Here is a 16,021-nt window from a genome sequence, read left to right as displayed (position 1 = left end):
GCCATTGTACTGTACATCAATATATTGTAGTAATTCAGGGAAGATGAATTGGCAGATTATGTGAAAAATGAAAAGGTAGTTATAATAAATACTGGTACAAACTTTCAAAAGTTACCGATATAACGGAAAATTTTAAATTTAAAGACTTGGAAGATTTATTTTAGATTTACTGTTATCATCACTCTCCAATGCTTCCTGAAAAGAGTTTGTTTTCCAAAATTAACTTAATTAAAACAAACATTAACAAAACTTCAACGGAAACTTAATAGTTTTCTATTAGCTTCCAAAAGTATTGATACCAAGAAAGAATTTTTGAGTCATTTAACAAAAAACAATGCTAAATGCTGTCTGTATAGTTTTGTTGCTTAATTAAAGGTGGAAGGACTGGTGCTATTTCATTACTTCTTTCCCTTTGTCAAAATCAGTAGTCTAGGCCAATTACCCTTGTCCCCTCAATTTATTTCTTGTTTTTCTGTAAATAACATTGAATTGAATAAAAATCATTTTGTAATTACACCAATATTTTTGATGTATTGTAGGTAATATTTTAATTTATCTCAGAACATTAATTTTCATTGTTTTTAAACCAAACAAAATAAACCATTTTAATGACATATATTTAATCTATTTTAGTCTCTTTTGACACATATGGTTTATTTTGAAGAAACAGAGATAGTAACACTGACTGTGTGCAACTCATCAATGCAATTTTCATTTTATTACAAAGCATTTATAAATTCTATGTATTGTTTTTATGTTTTAATTTATTGTTAAGACATTTGTTATTTTTAACTGTTATTTATTATATGTATTTGCTGTTTTATCGAAATGGGTATTGTTTATGGTCTGGAAATGGATTAATCTACTTTCCATAATTTCTAATGCGAAAAATTTATTTGAAGTTCAAATATCCTTCTGGAATCAACTAATTTTCAAGTACGAGTACTGTCTATTTCAATGTTATCATTGTTTAAAATAGAATGACTCTTTTGGGAAACTTTGCCTTTTCTTCAATTTAACTATTAGTTCTTTATTTTAAAAATAATATATCAAATGATTCAATTTATCTTATATATTAAATTTTTACAGTTTTCTCATAGATTAAAAACACTTTGAGACATTTTTGTAAAATTTACATTATTCAGTTTCCATTTGTTTTTCAATTTTATCTAATAAATGCTCAATTTGATACCTCATAATTGGCTGGCCTTTTTTTGTTTTTTTACATAAATTTTTATATCTTTCAATTTTCTTTTTTTTATATTGTAAAATTGCATTAGCACTTTCCTGTCTTCTTTCTTGTATTTTCTGAAAGAAAAAAAATTAAAATAATTGTCAAAATTTATATATTTAATATGTTTAAATCAGAAAATAAATTGACTATTACAATATTTTTATATAAAGAAGTAGAGCTTAAAGTTTTAGTACTAAATTTTAATAAAACTTCAAAAATTAATACTAAAATGTTAAAATCAACATAAAACAATATATAAGCTAATTAATTTCTCAGGAGATAATACAATAAGCACTTACAATAAAAATTTAACATTTTTAAACCAAAAATAAACTTTTTACAGAAATAAATTACATATTGTTTTAAAATAATTTTAAGTATAAATAATTATTTTATTATGGAATATGTTGGTTCATTTCATTCTCAACTTTAATAAGCATTTCATCAAAGCATTTCATTGTTTTGTAATTTTATTGAAAATTTTCTTGCAATTAACACCATTCATTCATTAAAAAAATAGGTTTAACGCCATCTTTGTTGACCACATATCCCAAAAAGGACAATTCTGACACACCCAGGATGCACTTTTCCAAGTTCATGCAAACCCTATAGCCAGAACAAGCAGTGGAAGAGTTGTTTGAAATCAGCTTGATGATGTTCCTCTGAGGTCTGGCTATAAAAATGTCATCGAGTCTCTCTGGCACTCTTAACACTTTGTCAATGAATTGTTAAAAAGTTCAGGCAGTACTGGCAAACCCAAAAGACACAAACAATTCAAATAAGCTGAAACCAATTGTAGTAGTTATTTTGTTACATAACTGAGGAAAGAAACTGACTTATAAACTTCATTTTATTACCACTATGCTTTATTTACACAAAAGGAGTCTTAAAAGGCAGAGAGAATATATCCTTGCAAACCAAGTAATCAACTTCTTACCATATTATCTCCAAACCTTTCCCTCTCTCTCCCTGTAGCTTTTTAATTAACTCTTTAAACAAGAAATTTGCCAAAATTGGCCTTATCCATTCAAAATGAAATCAGCTGATGGAGAAGGGAGAGCTAACAAGATGCAGATGTACTACAGTATAGTACATGTTTAATGGTGACTGCCACAACACTTATACTTTATATTTGAGTAATTCTAAAATTTACAGATAGAAATTCAAAATTTGAGTAAACATTAAATCAAAACTTACATAAAAGACTGAAAATGTGTTTGGGACAATTTTTTTTTTTTATCAATTTTTAATATTCTTCATTCTTTTTCTTCTCAAACTGATTAAAAACCTGTACTTCATTTATAACATTTTACAAATAAAACAAGGCGTTGTAAAACAATTTAAGTTGCATTAGAGTTATACAATATTTTAAACCATATCACAAGCACATGCAATTTCTCTTTCATTCTTTCAAACTTATGAGAAAAGAACAATAGAAAATAAATTAAACAAATCCTTTTCTCTTTTCAATTGTCAGGAAGTATGAACCAACCATAAAGCATTATGACAGCACTCATACACTATTGTTGTCTTTATTTCACACATGCATGCATAAGATTTTATGCAATAATTCATAACTTCAGATAACACTTGGATTTACTAATATAATCAGAGAGGAAAATTCAATCTAAACAACAACTCCAAAAAAGTATGTGAACCAGTAAAGTTTAGCAATTACCTTCTGAACATATTTTAATTTTTATAGGATTTTTAATGAATGGTTTTATTGGATTTATTTGAGAGATAAAAGACAATAAGGATTTTACATGAACAGATTGTGAAGAAACCAAAATTCAAACTTTTTAAAAAGACATGGAAAATTACATATTTCTTCCATGATAATGCACCTGCACATTCTTCCAACATTTCATGAGATGCATTATGAGAATTCCTTATCTATCTTATAGTCCCAATCTTTCTGGACTTTTTGTTTTTTTTAATTTTAGAATTAAAACAACTATTTAAAGGGTATCCATTTTGACTAAATAAGTGATGCTAAAACAACAGGTTTTAATCAGTTTAATTTAAAAGCCTCAACCTATTATAGAAATTGTGTAAAACACTGAAAACATTATTATATATAGAAATATTATATATATAAACGAATACATATTTTTTAACAGTTATCTTTTCAATTCACCTTCATGTGTGTTTGTAGAATGTTTTTTTCAAGCTCTGATGGTCCATAAAAAAAGACAAGTGTAAATAAAATGAATTTATTACCAAAAGTTAGATACAAAAATGGTTACTTTTTGACATAATCACTGTGAAGATTGAGGCATTTGTCATATCTGTGGACACGCTTTTCCATCACTTTGTCAAAGAATGTTGCTGCCAGTGAATTGAGATGGACTTAATAACATTGTTTTGAAGATCATCATTAGTCTCAAACCTCTGCCATGCTAGCCACGTTTTCAGTTCAGGAAAGAGGTGGAAGTCTTCACACATTAAATAGTTTTAAGCTGGGTGGAAGTCTTCACCACCTTTAAACATCCAGCGTATAGTCCCAATTTAGTGCTGAGCAACTTCCATCTCTTTCCTAAACAGGAAAAGTGGCTAGGAGGTTAGACAGGCTAAGTGGGTAGGCAGTTCGAGACTAATGACAATCTCCAAAACAATGTTACGGCCCATCTCAAGTCATTGGTGGCAACATTCTATGACAAGGGGATGGAAAAGCTCATCCACAGATATGACAAATGCTTCAATCTTCAGTGATTATGTCAAAAAGTAACCATGTTTGTACCTAACTTTTGGCAATAAATTCATTTTGTTATTTACAGTTGTCTTTGTATTATGGACCATTGGAGCTTAAAAAACTGCCCTCGTATATATGAAAATATGTATATATATAGATTATATTCTGACAGTAATAAAAATTATTTGGAAAACCTAAATTATGATAGAACTATTCGGTTTTCATTTCATGATTTGTCTATCTACACTTTTTCCACTTTAATATGTTGTTTACATAATCAACTTTCTGTTAACACAGTTTTGACATTTTAAAACTCCTAGATTCAAAACATTACATGCAAACAACTAACAGAAATTTGAATTGTCAGAACATCAGATGTTCATCTGAAGATGGGGTTGAAAATACCAAAAATGGTTTAATCTGAATAAATATTCTGACTCCTTTAATTTTTAAAAATAAAAAAAAACAATATATAAGCTAATTAATTTCTCAGGAGATAATACAATAAGCACTTACAATAAAAATTTAACATTTTTAAACCAAAAATAAACTTTTTACAGAAATAAATTACATATTGTTTTAAAATAATTTTAAGTATAAATAATTATTTTATTATGGAATATGTTGGTTCATTTCATTCTCAACTTTAATAAGCATTTCATCAAAGCATTTCATTGTTTTGTAATTTTATTGAAAATTTTCTTGCAATTAACACCATTCATTCATTAAAAAAATAGGTTTAACGCCATCTTTGTTGACCACATATCCCAAAAAGGACAATTCTGACACACCCAGGATGCACTTTTCCAAGTTCATGCAAACCCTATAGCCAGAACAAGCAGTGGAAGAGTTGTTTGAAATCAGCTTGATGATGTTCCTCTGAGGTCTGGCTATAAAAATGTCATCGAGTCTCTCTGGCACTCTTAACACTTTGTCAATGAATTGTTAAAAAGTTCAGGCAGTACTGGCAAACCCAAAAGACACAAACAATTCAAATAAGCTGAAACCAATTGTAGTAGTTATTTTGTTACATAACTGAGGAAAGAAACTGACTTATAAACTTCATTTTATTACCACTATGCTTTATTTACACAAAAGGAGTCTTAAAAGGCAGAGAGAATATATCCTTGCAAACCAAGTAATCAACTTCTTACCATATTATCTCCAAACCTTTCCCTCTCTCTCCCTGTAGCTTTTTAATTAACTCTTTAAACAAGAAATTTGCCAAAATTGGCCTTATCCATTCAAAATGAAATCAGCTGATGGAGAAGGGAGAGCTAACAAGATGCAGATGTACTACAGTATAGTACATGTTTAATGGTGACTGCCACAACACTTATACTTTATATTTGAGTAATTCTAAAATTTACAGATAGAAATTCAAAATTTGAGTAAATATTAAATCAAAACTTACATAAAAGACTGAAAATGTGTTTGGGACAATTTTTTTTTTTTATCAATTTTTAATATTCTTCATTCTTTTTCTTCTCAAACTGATTAAAAACCTGTACTTCATTTATAACATTTTACAAATAAAACAAGGCGTTGTAAAACAATTTAAGTTGCATTAGAGTTATACAATATTTTAAACCATATCACAAGCACATGCAATTTCTCTTTCATTCTTTCAAACTTATGAGAAAAGAACAATAGAAAATAAATTAAACAAATCCTTTTCTCTTTTCAATTGTCAGGAAGTATGAACCAACCATAAAGCATTATGACAGCACTCATACACTATTGTTGTCTTTATTTCACACATGCATGCATAAGATTTTATGCAATAATTCATAACTTCAGATAACACTTGGATTTACTAATATAATCAGAGAGGAAAATTCAATCTAAACAACAACTCCAAAAAAGTATGTGAACCAGTAAAGTTTAGCAATTACCTTCTGAACATATTTTAATTTTTATAGGATTTTTAATGAATGGTTTTATTGGATTTATTTGAGAGATAAAAGACAATAAGGATTTTACATGAACAGATTGTGAAGAAACCAAAATTCAAACTTTTTAAAAAGACATGGAAAATTACATATTTCTTCCATGATAATGCACCTGCACATTCTTCCAACATTTCATGAGATGCATTATGAGAATTCCTTATCTATCTTATAGTCCCAATCTTTCTGGACTTTTTGTTTTTTTTAATTTTAGAATTAAAACAACTATTTAAAGGGTATCCATTTTGACTAAATAAGTGATGCTAAAACAACAGGTTTTAATCAGTTTAATTTAAAAGCCTCAACCTATTATAGAAATTGTGTAAAACACTGAAAACATTATTATATATAGAAATATTATATATATAAACGAATACATATTTTTTAACAGTTATCTTTTCAATTCACCTTCATGTGTGTTTGTAGAATGTTTTTTTCAAGCTCTGATGGTCCATAAAAAAAGACAAGTGTAAATAAAATGAATTTATTACCAAAAGTTAGATACAAAAATGGTTACTTTTTGACATAATCACTGTGAAGATTGAGGCATTTGTCATATCTGTGGACACGCTTTTCCATCACTTTGTCAAAGAATGTTGCTGCCAGTGAATTGAGATGGACTTAATAACATTGTTTTGAAGATCATCATTAGTCTCAAACCTCTGCCATGCTAGCCACGTTTTCAGTTCAGGAAAGAGGTGGAAGTCTTCACACATTAAATAGTTTTAAGCTGGGTGGAAGTCTTCACCACCTTTAAACATCCAGCGTATAGTCCCAATTTAGTGCTGAGCAACTTCCATCTCTTTCCTAAACAGGAAAAGTGGCTAGGAGGTTAGACAGGCTAAGTGGGTAGGCAGTTCGAGACTAATGACAATCTCCAAAACAATGTTACGGCCCATCTCAAGTCATTGGTGGCAACATTCTATGACAAGGGGATGGAAAAGCTCATCCACAGATATGACAAATGCTTCAATCTTCAGTGATTATGTCAAAAAGTAACCATGTTTGTACCTAACTTTTGGCAATAAATTCATTTTGTTATTTACACTTGTCTTTGTATTATGGACCATTGGAGCTTAAAAAACTGCCCTCGTATATATGAAAATATGTATATATATAGATTATATTCTGACAGTAATAAAAATTATTTGGAAAACCTAAATTATGATAGAACTTTTCGGTTTTCATTTCATGATTTGTCTATCTACACTTTTTCCACTTTAATATGTTGTTTACATAATCAACTTTCTGTTAACACAGTTTTGACATTTTAAAACTCCTAGATTCAAAACATTACATGCAAACAACTAACAGAAATTTGAATTGTCAGAACATCAGATGTTCATCTGAAGATGGGGTTGAAAATACCAAAAATGGTTTAATCTGAATAAATATTCTGACTCCTTTAATTTTTAAAAATATATACAGTACATTAATTTTCTTGGTAAAGTCACTGTAGATATCTTAGTTCTGTGAATTTGTTTTTATTTATTTAATGAATGCTTTGAAAAATATTTAATAAATGTTAATTTCTAAATCTAATGAACTCTTCTTGATGTTTCCTAATTTCATGATACGAAATTTATATTCACATTACTCCTAAAAATATGAGATTATAATGGTAGGATGTGCAAAATTGTGTTTGTCAAATCATCTGAAAAATTTTTTAAATTTACTATTTATATAATTCATGACATTTATATATTTAAAAAATAATAATTTAAGTTTTATTTCATTTATAAGTCTACCATATCAGTCTAGACCAGGTGTCGGCAGGAGCAGCTCTTTGGACATAAACTCCAATTTCACCTCATCTCAAGCAGCCTTATAACTTTATGAGTTTATGAGATAGAGCTGCTGAACAAACTTTGACTCATACGGCATACTCTCTACCACTCTTTAGCCCATCCGAATATGACCACACTCATGTTGATCAATATGAGTCACATGCTAGTGGTAGCATTTGAAGCATATATATATATATAATTATCCCATTGAACGCGTGTCCATCCATGTAACATTATGCCAAAAATGGCCATTAGAGGTGCCCCTGTTGTGTGCTGTATTTCGCACATTTAAATTAACAATATAAATTATTATTTACATTAACAGTATAAATTATTCATTTATTATTATTATTATTCATATGTATAGGTCCTATACATATATATATTACATATATGCAGCTCTCTGGTACTTTTGTTTTCCTGTTTCCATGACAATTTGGCCCTTCTCACATGACAAACTGCCGACCCCTGGTCTAGACTTATAGGTATAAATATACTTACATAAATTACAAGACTAGGGATGACAATTTATGTAAAGTCAAAGTGGAATTGGTACAGAATCAGTTAACCATTTACTAGATTGTTGTTTCTGTTTATATCTTCTAGCTGAATAAACAGGAAACCTTTTTCAATTTCTTGTAAAATTTTTGAAAATTTCAGTATTTCTTCATACTTATATAGCTTTTTAAATTTTTTTTGTTGTAATAATGCACGAGTGTTTGAAAATGTTTTTAAAATACAGTAGAGTGTCGATTATCTGAAACATCAGTTATCCGAAAGAATTCCAGTTGGCAAATTTAAATTTTCGCCAGTGCTGTGGCGCTGCAATCTTTGGCTATGTCTTGGGCTACTCAAATATTTTACATTTTTGATACTAAATTAACTTTTGAAGTATAATTTTTTATTGTTTTTATATTTTTCAATATATTTATTTTGTTTGTACAAAATAAAGAAATAATTTTTAACAATACAATAGTCATGATTATTATTTTAAAAAGTTTACGTTAGGCTAAACATGGACGAAAATTCAACGCAAAGCGACACACAATGGAGAAAAATTTCAACATGGGATAGGTTAATATATTTTTTCATACATAAAATTGGTTATCCGAAATATCGATTTTCCGAACAACCCCAGTCCCCAATTGATTCGGATAATCGACGCTCTACTGTATATAACGTTTAAATATGAAATTTGACTCTAATGTATGGAATTGTTCATTCATAAGTATTTGAAAATATTGTGGAAACCATTTGACTAATAAGATAACTTAAATAGCCATAAGTTAGATACATATACTGTACTTTTAGTTATATTTTTAATAAATGCAACAATTGAATTAAATAGGTAAAAACACTATAATGATAAAATTATTATCATATGCAAACAAAATAAAATTTGTGAAAATACACTGAATAACAATTTTCTTCATAATTATACTATATGCTAAGCTTTACAAATAAATTTTGCCAAGATATTATATTATATAGCTGTTCTCAATATTTTCTTTTTTAAAAGAAATTTTTAATAATATTTTAGTAACTGTCAACAAATATTAAAATTTTAACATGTTCTAATGGACATTTGATATTCTGTGAAGAGAGTACTATCTGACATAAAAATAATTTTACAATAGAAGAATTTGAAGTTTTGTCATCTTTACAGAGAGAGGCAAGTTTTTGGCATGAAAATTTGGTTCTAGGTCACTACTGCTTACAAAATGACAAAAAAATGTTAGAAAGAAATTCAAAAGGATTAACTGATTAAACCTCAAGCATCAGCAGATAGCCCTGGTCAAACAAGTAGCTGGTCACCTGATCAGAAACACAGAACTAATTAAATGTGAATTTAATTTTAATAAAGCATTTTTTGTGATTTATACTTTAATACTGATATTAATATATGAACTTATTTCAAATACCTTTTTCTCTTGTTCTTTTTGTTCCTTTTTTGTCTGGTAATCTTCCATTGCTCGTTTAATTGCTGATTTCTTCATCCTTTTGTTTTTACTTAAAATAAATATAATTCTCAGATTTAATGATTTTTTAAAATAATGAAATAGAAATTTAAAAACTTAACAAAATTGTTTTATACAAACAAATGCATAATTATTATTTACATAAAACTTATATTTTAACTTTCCTTATTAACAAAGTTTACCCTTTTTAAATTTAACATATCCTTCAATATTTGAATTTACCAATAAAAGTGCTCAAAATATATGCACTCACACCAATTTTGAACACACACATTTTTATTAATATACATAAATTCTCTTTTTACATGATTTGTTCTAATCTAACATGTTTCAATAAATTTATCTTTTTAAAAATTTCCACTTGATTACACAAATGTGTTTTTTCACTTTATTTTCTAATTTCCTTCCTGTTTTACCTATATAAATTATATTATATGTTAATTTATATGTGTTAATTTATAAATCATATTTTTTGTATTTAATATTTCCATATAATTGTGTGAAATTTTAATTTAGTTTTTTTAATTAAATTTTTCATTTTATTATTAATATATAGTATTAATGTTAAGTTACAATCTTTATTTAAGTTTATAAAATACAAAAACTTCCTGAAATATATAGAAAAAAGTTTTATTAGTGTATTAGTTGACAGTTATTTTTTAACTGTCTTGGCTTAAATGTCAACAGAAAATGTATGTATAGCTAATATAACTTATTTAATATTTTATAGAATTATGTTTGATATAAATTATTATTTTATTAGAAAAAAGAAAGAAACAGAAAATAATACTACTGTCAACCATAATGTAGAAAAAAACTTGATTATTATAAATTATATCAAATGTAATGTTAAATGGAAACTTCTTAAGAAATTGTAAGTAAGAAGAATATATTTTTACTTTATAAAGTTATAATAAATCTTAAATTAATTTTACATCAATAACATTAAAAGGACTGAAGAGGAGCAGAAGTGCCCAAATGCACATCCCTATGTAAAAGAAGCTTCTGGGAAAAAAATACTATTATTACATAAATTTCATTGAATAATACAAAGAAATGAATAGAAAAAGACTTCTTCATTCTCCTTTATCATCAACTACCCACTGTATCATTGGCTGCATTCAGTAACCTGAACAGTTTTAACTGAGCAAAGATAAAGTAGCAATAACTATTACTTAATGGCAATGAATCTGCTGAATGACAAGTTAAGAGTTAATATGAAAATCGTGGCACTACAATAGCTTCTGCTTCTTTCCAAAAACTTAAAAACATTAAACAAAGTAAATTATAGTGATTTTAAAGTTTATTTTGCAGATATCTGTTTTTAGTTGATGATAACCATTTTTGAATAGATTAATATTGTAATATATGCCCTCACATGTATAAATATATATACTTCATGTTAAATGAATGCAGTTATCTTTAATTAGTTATAGCTATTCAAATGTACATATTTGAAATCTACTACTAAATGCGATGTCAAAACACCAAACATGTTTCAAAATAGTGCTACCTTAGAGGGCATTCATCAGAAAAATACTCAACAGCTCTGGAATTGTTCAGTCTGCTTAATGCAGCCATTAAGTCTTCTTATCTTCTTTTGGTGAATACACAAAAAACCCTACATTATATCATATTTTCTATTCAAATTGTATTTATCTACTTTCAGATCGTTGTTTATTACTAATGTGAACTTATTTTCATTGTTATCAATTGATATACTTTTCTATCTGTGAAAACTGTTTGGATAACTTTTGGTCAAGATGGAACATATTAGAATTTTTTCCATGGAAATTAATGGGATTTGCCTATATGTTTAACGACTTTTTGCTTTTGCAACAGTTTTCAAGAACAAATTAGTCATTAAGCACAGGATAGTTATACATTATCAGTTGGCAATCAAAATCTCATATCTGCATTTTCTAAAATTTTACAGGAGAGCTAAAACACACGGTTTCATGGGAGCAAAGGTTCAAGTACAAGGTTGCAATGCTTTGAAATTTTAGAGAGCGGGCTTAAAAGGTATGCACCACTTACGAGGTTTTGGCACTATGTAAAAATTGACTTTACAACTCATTAATTCAAAAATGCAGCTTCGATTTATTATTGGAAATACAATGCTTCCATCTTCAATTGACAATATTCTTTTGTGTATAGATTTAACGTTAGGGGCAAAAAACTTGTTAATGTTCAAATGAGGTCGTGAGGAAAGTCTGAGATCCATTGATTTTATTCCTCTATGATGCATTACATCATAGTGCAACAAAAAACATTCTTTAGTACATGCGACTCAAGTAGGGTGATCAGACATCTCGAATTTCCAGGAACCATCCCCAATTTTGACTGTTTTCAGTATTTCATTGTAGAATCAATCTTTGAATAGAGCAATTTTATTGTGTTAATAAAATTCAATAAAATATCAGCAATTTATAATACAATAAATAGATAAATTTTAAAAAATAACCAAACTTCGGTCAGTTTTATGGCACTATTTTCAGTGATTCTGAAATGTGTCCCCGGCAAGATTCTAGGACAAATGTAGCAAAATTTCGCTACCCCCAAATTGTAGAGCCCCCCCTGTGCGAGCATAAAAGTCAAAAGGACCATGCCCGTACGGGCGACACTAAGCGAGTTATAGCCCTCCAAAGATGCGCCTACGTCACATCCGGTCATGTGACTCTGCACCCAAAAGGGACGGTGTCACGTGGCCGAAATTTTTTTTTCGGTTTTCCCCATCTCAGTGTTGAAAAAAATCGTCAGCTCCCCCTTCCTTAGCCCCCTGCGTGCGTCTCCCCCTGGCACGCGNGTTTATTAAGTACGTCAGATAAATAATCTATTAAAAATACATTTAAAGAAAGAATTAACTGATTGCTCCTGGATGTCGGCTTCTTATAGAAACACAGCTTCCCTATCATCAAATGTCACGGCACGCCCCTGGTCACTTAGATAGATAAAGTATCCGAGCGCTTGGGCAACTCCGGTGAGGGCGAACTTTCGATGATCCTGGACTCCTCGGTCAGACGAACGAACTCCCTGTCGTCATCAGTCATTGCCTTTTATTGGGGTCTTCCCGCTTTTCTCCATTGCCTTTTTTTTTGACAATGTTGCAATGTCTATGTCCAATAGCAAATTCTCGTCGCCAAGTTCCTGGTGACGCATTCAATGTCTCATCTTTAAAGGGGATTCCACAGAGGGATAAAATCATATCCTTTACAATTTTAACAATCGTGGGAAAAATTATAGCAAGTTTTAATTTTCCTCGTTTTATAAGAATTGAGTGGAATTAGCATTTATTCTATTCTGTCAGTTAACTTCATTATAAGAGCGTTCACATAATCCGAAATCGCGCACTAGGGTTTCTTTCCCGGGATTCTCGCCGTTTTATTCCCTACGAGAAAAATCCCGGGAAATTTTATTTTCCCGGGAAATCTCGCATTTCAATAATAATTTACCATGTCAGGTTTTCTTTCTATTTTTTATTNAATATAACTTATTTAATATTTTATAGAATTATGTTTGATATAAATTATTATTTTATTAGAAAAAAGAAAGAAACAGAAAATAATACTACTGTCAACCATAATGTAGAAAAAAACTTGATTATTATAAATTATATCAAATGTAATGTTAAATGGAAACTTCTTAAGAAATTGTAAGTAAGAAGAATATATTTTTACTTTATAAAGTTATAATAAATCTTAAATTAATTTTACATCAATAACATTAAAAGGACTGAAGAGGAGCAGAAGTGCCCAAATGCACATCCCTATGTAAAAGAAGCTTCTGGGAAAAAAATACTATTATTACATAAATTTCATTGAATAATACAAAGAAATGAATAGAAAAAGACTTCTTCATTCTCCTTTATCATCAACTACCCACTGTATCATTGGCTGCATTCAGTAACCTGAACAGTTTTAACTGAGCAAAGATAAAGTAGCAATAACTGTTACTTAATGGCAATGAATCTGCTGAATGACAAGTTAAGAGTTAATATGAAAATCGTGGCACTACAATAGCTTCTGCTTCTTTCCAAAAACTTAAAAACATTAAACAAAGTAAATTATAGTGATTTTAAAGTTTATTTTGCAGATATCTGTTTTTAGTTGATGATAACCATTTTTGAATAGATTAATATTGTAATATATGCCCTCACATGTATAAATATATATACTTCATGTTAAATGAATGCAGTTATCTTTAATCAGTTATAGCTATTCAAATGTACATATTTGAAATCTACTACTAAATGCGATGTCAAAACACCAAACATGTTTCAAAATAGTGCTACCTTAGAGGGCATTCATCAGAAAAATACTCAACAGCTCTGGAATTGTTCAGTCTGCTTAATGCAGCCATTAAGTCTTCTTATCTTCTTTTGGTGAATACACAAAAAACCCTACATTATATCATATTTTCTATTCAAATTGTATTTATCTACTTTCAGATCGTTGTTTATTACTAATGTGAACTTATTTTCATTGTTATCAATTGATATACTTTTCTATCTGTGAAAACTGTTTGGATAACTTTTGGTCAAGATGGAACATATTAGAATTTTTTCCATGGAAATTAATGGGATTTGCCTATATGTTTAACGACTTTTTGCTTTTGCAACAGTTTTCAAGAACAAATTAGTCATTAAGCACAGGATAGTTATACATTATCAGTTGGCAATCAAAATCTCATATCTGCATTTTCTAAAATTTTACAGGAGAGCTAAAACACACGGTTTCATGGGAGCAAAGGTTCAAGTACAAGGTTGCAATGCTTTGAAATTTTAGAGAGCGGGCTTAAAAGGTATGCACCACTTACGAGGTTTTGGCACTATGTAAAAATTGACTTTACAACTCATTAATTCAAAAATGCAGCTTCGATTTATTATTGGAAATACAATGCTTCCATCTTCAATTGACAATATTCTTTTGTGTATAGATTTAACGTTAGGGGCAAAAAACTTGTTAATGTTCAAATGAGGTCGTGAGGAAAGTCTGAGATCCATTGATTTTATTCCTCTATGATGCATTACATCATAGTGCAACAAAAAACATTCTTTAGTACATGCGACTCAAGTAGGGTGATCAGACATCTCCAATTTCCAGGAACCATCCCCAATTTTGACTGTTTTCAGTATTTCATTGTAGAATCAATCTTTGAATAGAGCAATTTTATTGTGTTAATAAAATTCAATAAAATATCAGCAATTTATAATACAATAAATAGATAAATTTTAAAAAATAACCAAACTTCGGTCAGTTTTATGGCACTATTTTCAGTGATTCTGAAATGTGTCCCCGGCAAGATTCTAGGACAAATGTAGCAAAATTTCGCTACCCCCAAATTGTAGAGCCCCCCCTGTGCGAGCATAAAAGTCAAAAGGACCATGCCCGTACGGGCGACACTAAGCGAGTTATAGCCCTCCAAAGATGCGCCTACGTCACATCCGGTCATGTGACTCCGCACCCAAAAGGGACGGTGTCACGTGGCCGAAATTTTTTTTTCGGTTTTCCCCATCTCAGTGTTGAAAAAAATCGTCAGCTCCCCCTTCCTTAGCCCCCTGCGTGCGTCTCCCCCTGGCACGCGGCCGGCGCTCCAAGTCTGCCGCCTGCAGCCTTCCGGAGTCACCATCTGTTGCCTGTAAATACAAATATCTATTATAATTACACCTCTTACCTCAGCCGGGGATCGAACCCTGGTCCTGGCAGGCGCCGATCCACTTCTCTCCTCACCGGCCCGCCAGATCGCTCTGCCAGAAACACTTCGGAACTCATACTTGAGCCGTGCTAGGCCGAGGAGCTCACTGCGCATGACGGGCCCTCCGGGCGGCCCCCCTCGGCCACACAGATTCAGCGCCCCTCGCCACGCGGCCACCCCCCGCCGTTCAGGTGCAGCGGGCCCATCGCGCGGCCAATGGCCAGGCGCTCGTGGGTCACTTGACCTACTCTCGGCCCACCAAGGTTTCATAAGCCTTCAGGCCGCCTTCGGGCATTTTCGGCCGGTGTTTGTTACCGCATTAGTTAGGAGTACAAGTCAGTAAATATTCAATAGTTGTGATCATTGCCGTAACTAGCCATTCCTGTGCCCTGTGCAAGAATTTGCATTTAGGCCCTTATTTTATTTGGTTTTGGGAAAATAATAAAACAAATACATTACAATAGATTTTTAATAAGATTTATTTTAATTGAATTTTTCTGGCTTTCATTTCAGCAAATTCATTAATTACACCATCATAATTAATATTTTTAACGATATTGTATTCTATTGAAATAATAGAAATATTGGATAATCGTTCTTGTCCGATAGTTGATCTTAAATAATTTTTTATTAAGTTTAACTTGCTAAAACTTCTCTCGCACGAAGCAATAGAAACGGGAAGA

General features: G+C 30.2%; 1 protein-coding gene across 1 annotated transcript in view; it reads right to left on the bottom strand.

Moving 5' to 3' along the window:
- Positions 1-1,006: 1,006 nt before the first annotated feature.
- Positions 1,007-16,021, bottom strand: part of LOC111629381 (thyroid transcription factor 1-associated protein 26-like) — a 28,721-nt gene continuing 13,706 nt past the window's right edge. The window contains exons 2-3 of the mRNA XM_023373273.1: positions 9,588-9,675; positions 1,007-1,308 (exon numbers count right to left, since the gene is read on the bottom strand). Of these exons, the coding sequence (XP_023229041.1) occupies positions 1,138-1,308; positions 9,588-9,675 (259 nt within the window). The 3' untranslated portion in view covers positions 1,007-1,137. The remainder of the gene's footprint in view (positions 1,309-9,587; positions 9,676-16,021) is intronic.

Source organism: Centruroides sculpturatus, unplaced genomic scaffold (assembly GCF_000671375.1).
Source record: "Centruroides sculpturatus isolate CEXI.00-Female unplaced genomic scaffold, Cexi_2.0 scaffold643, whole genome shotgun sequence".
NCBI lineage: Eukaryota > Metazoa > Arthropoda > Arachnida > Scorpiones > Buthidae > Centruroides > Centruroides sculpturatus.
Note: the sequence above shows the minus strand (reverse complement) of the source record. Positions and strands in the feature narration are given on the sequence as shown.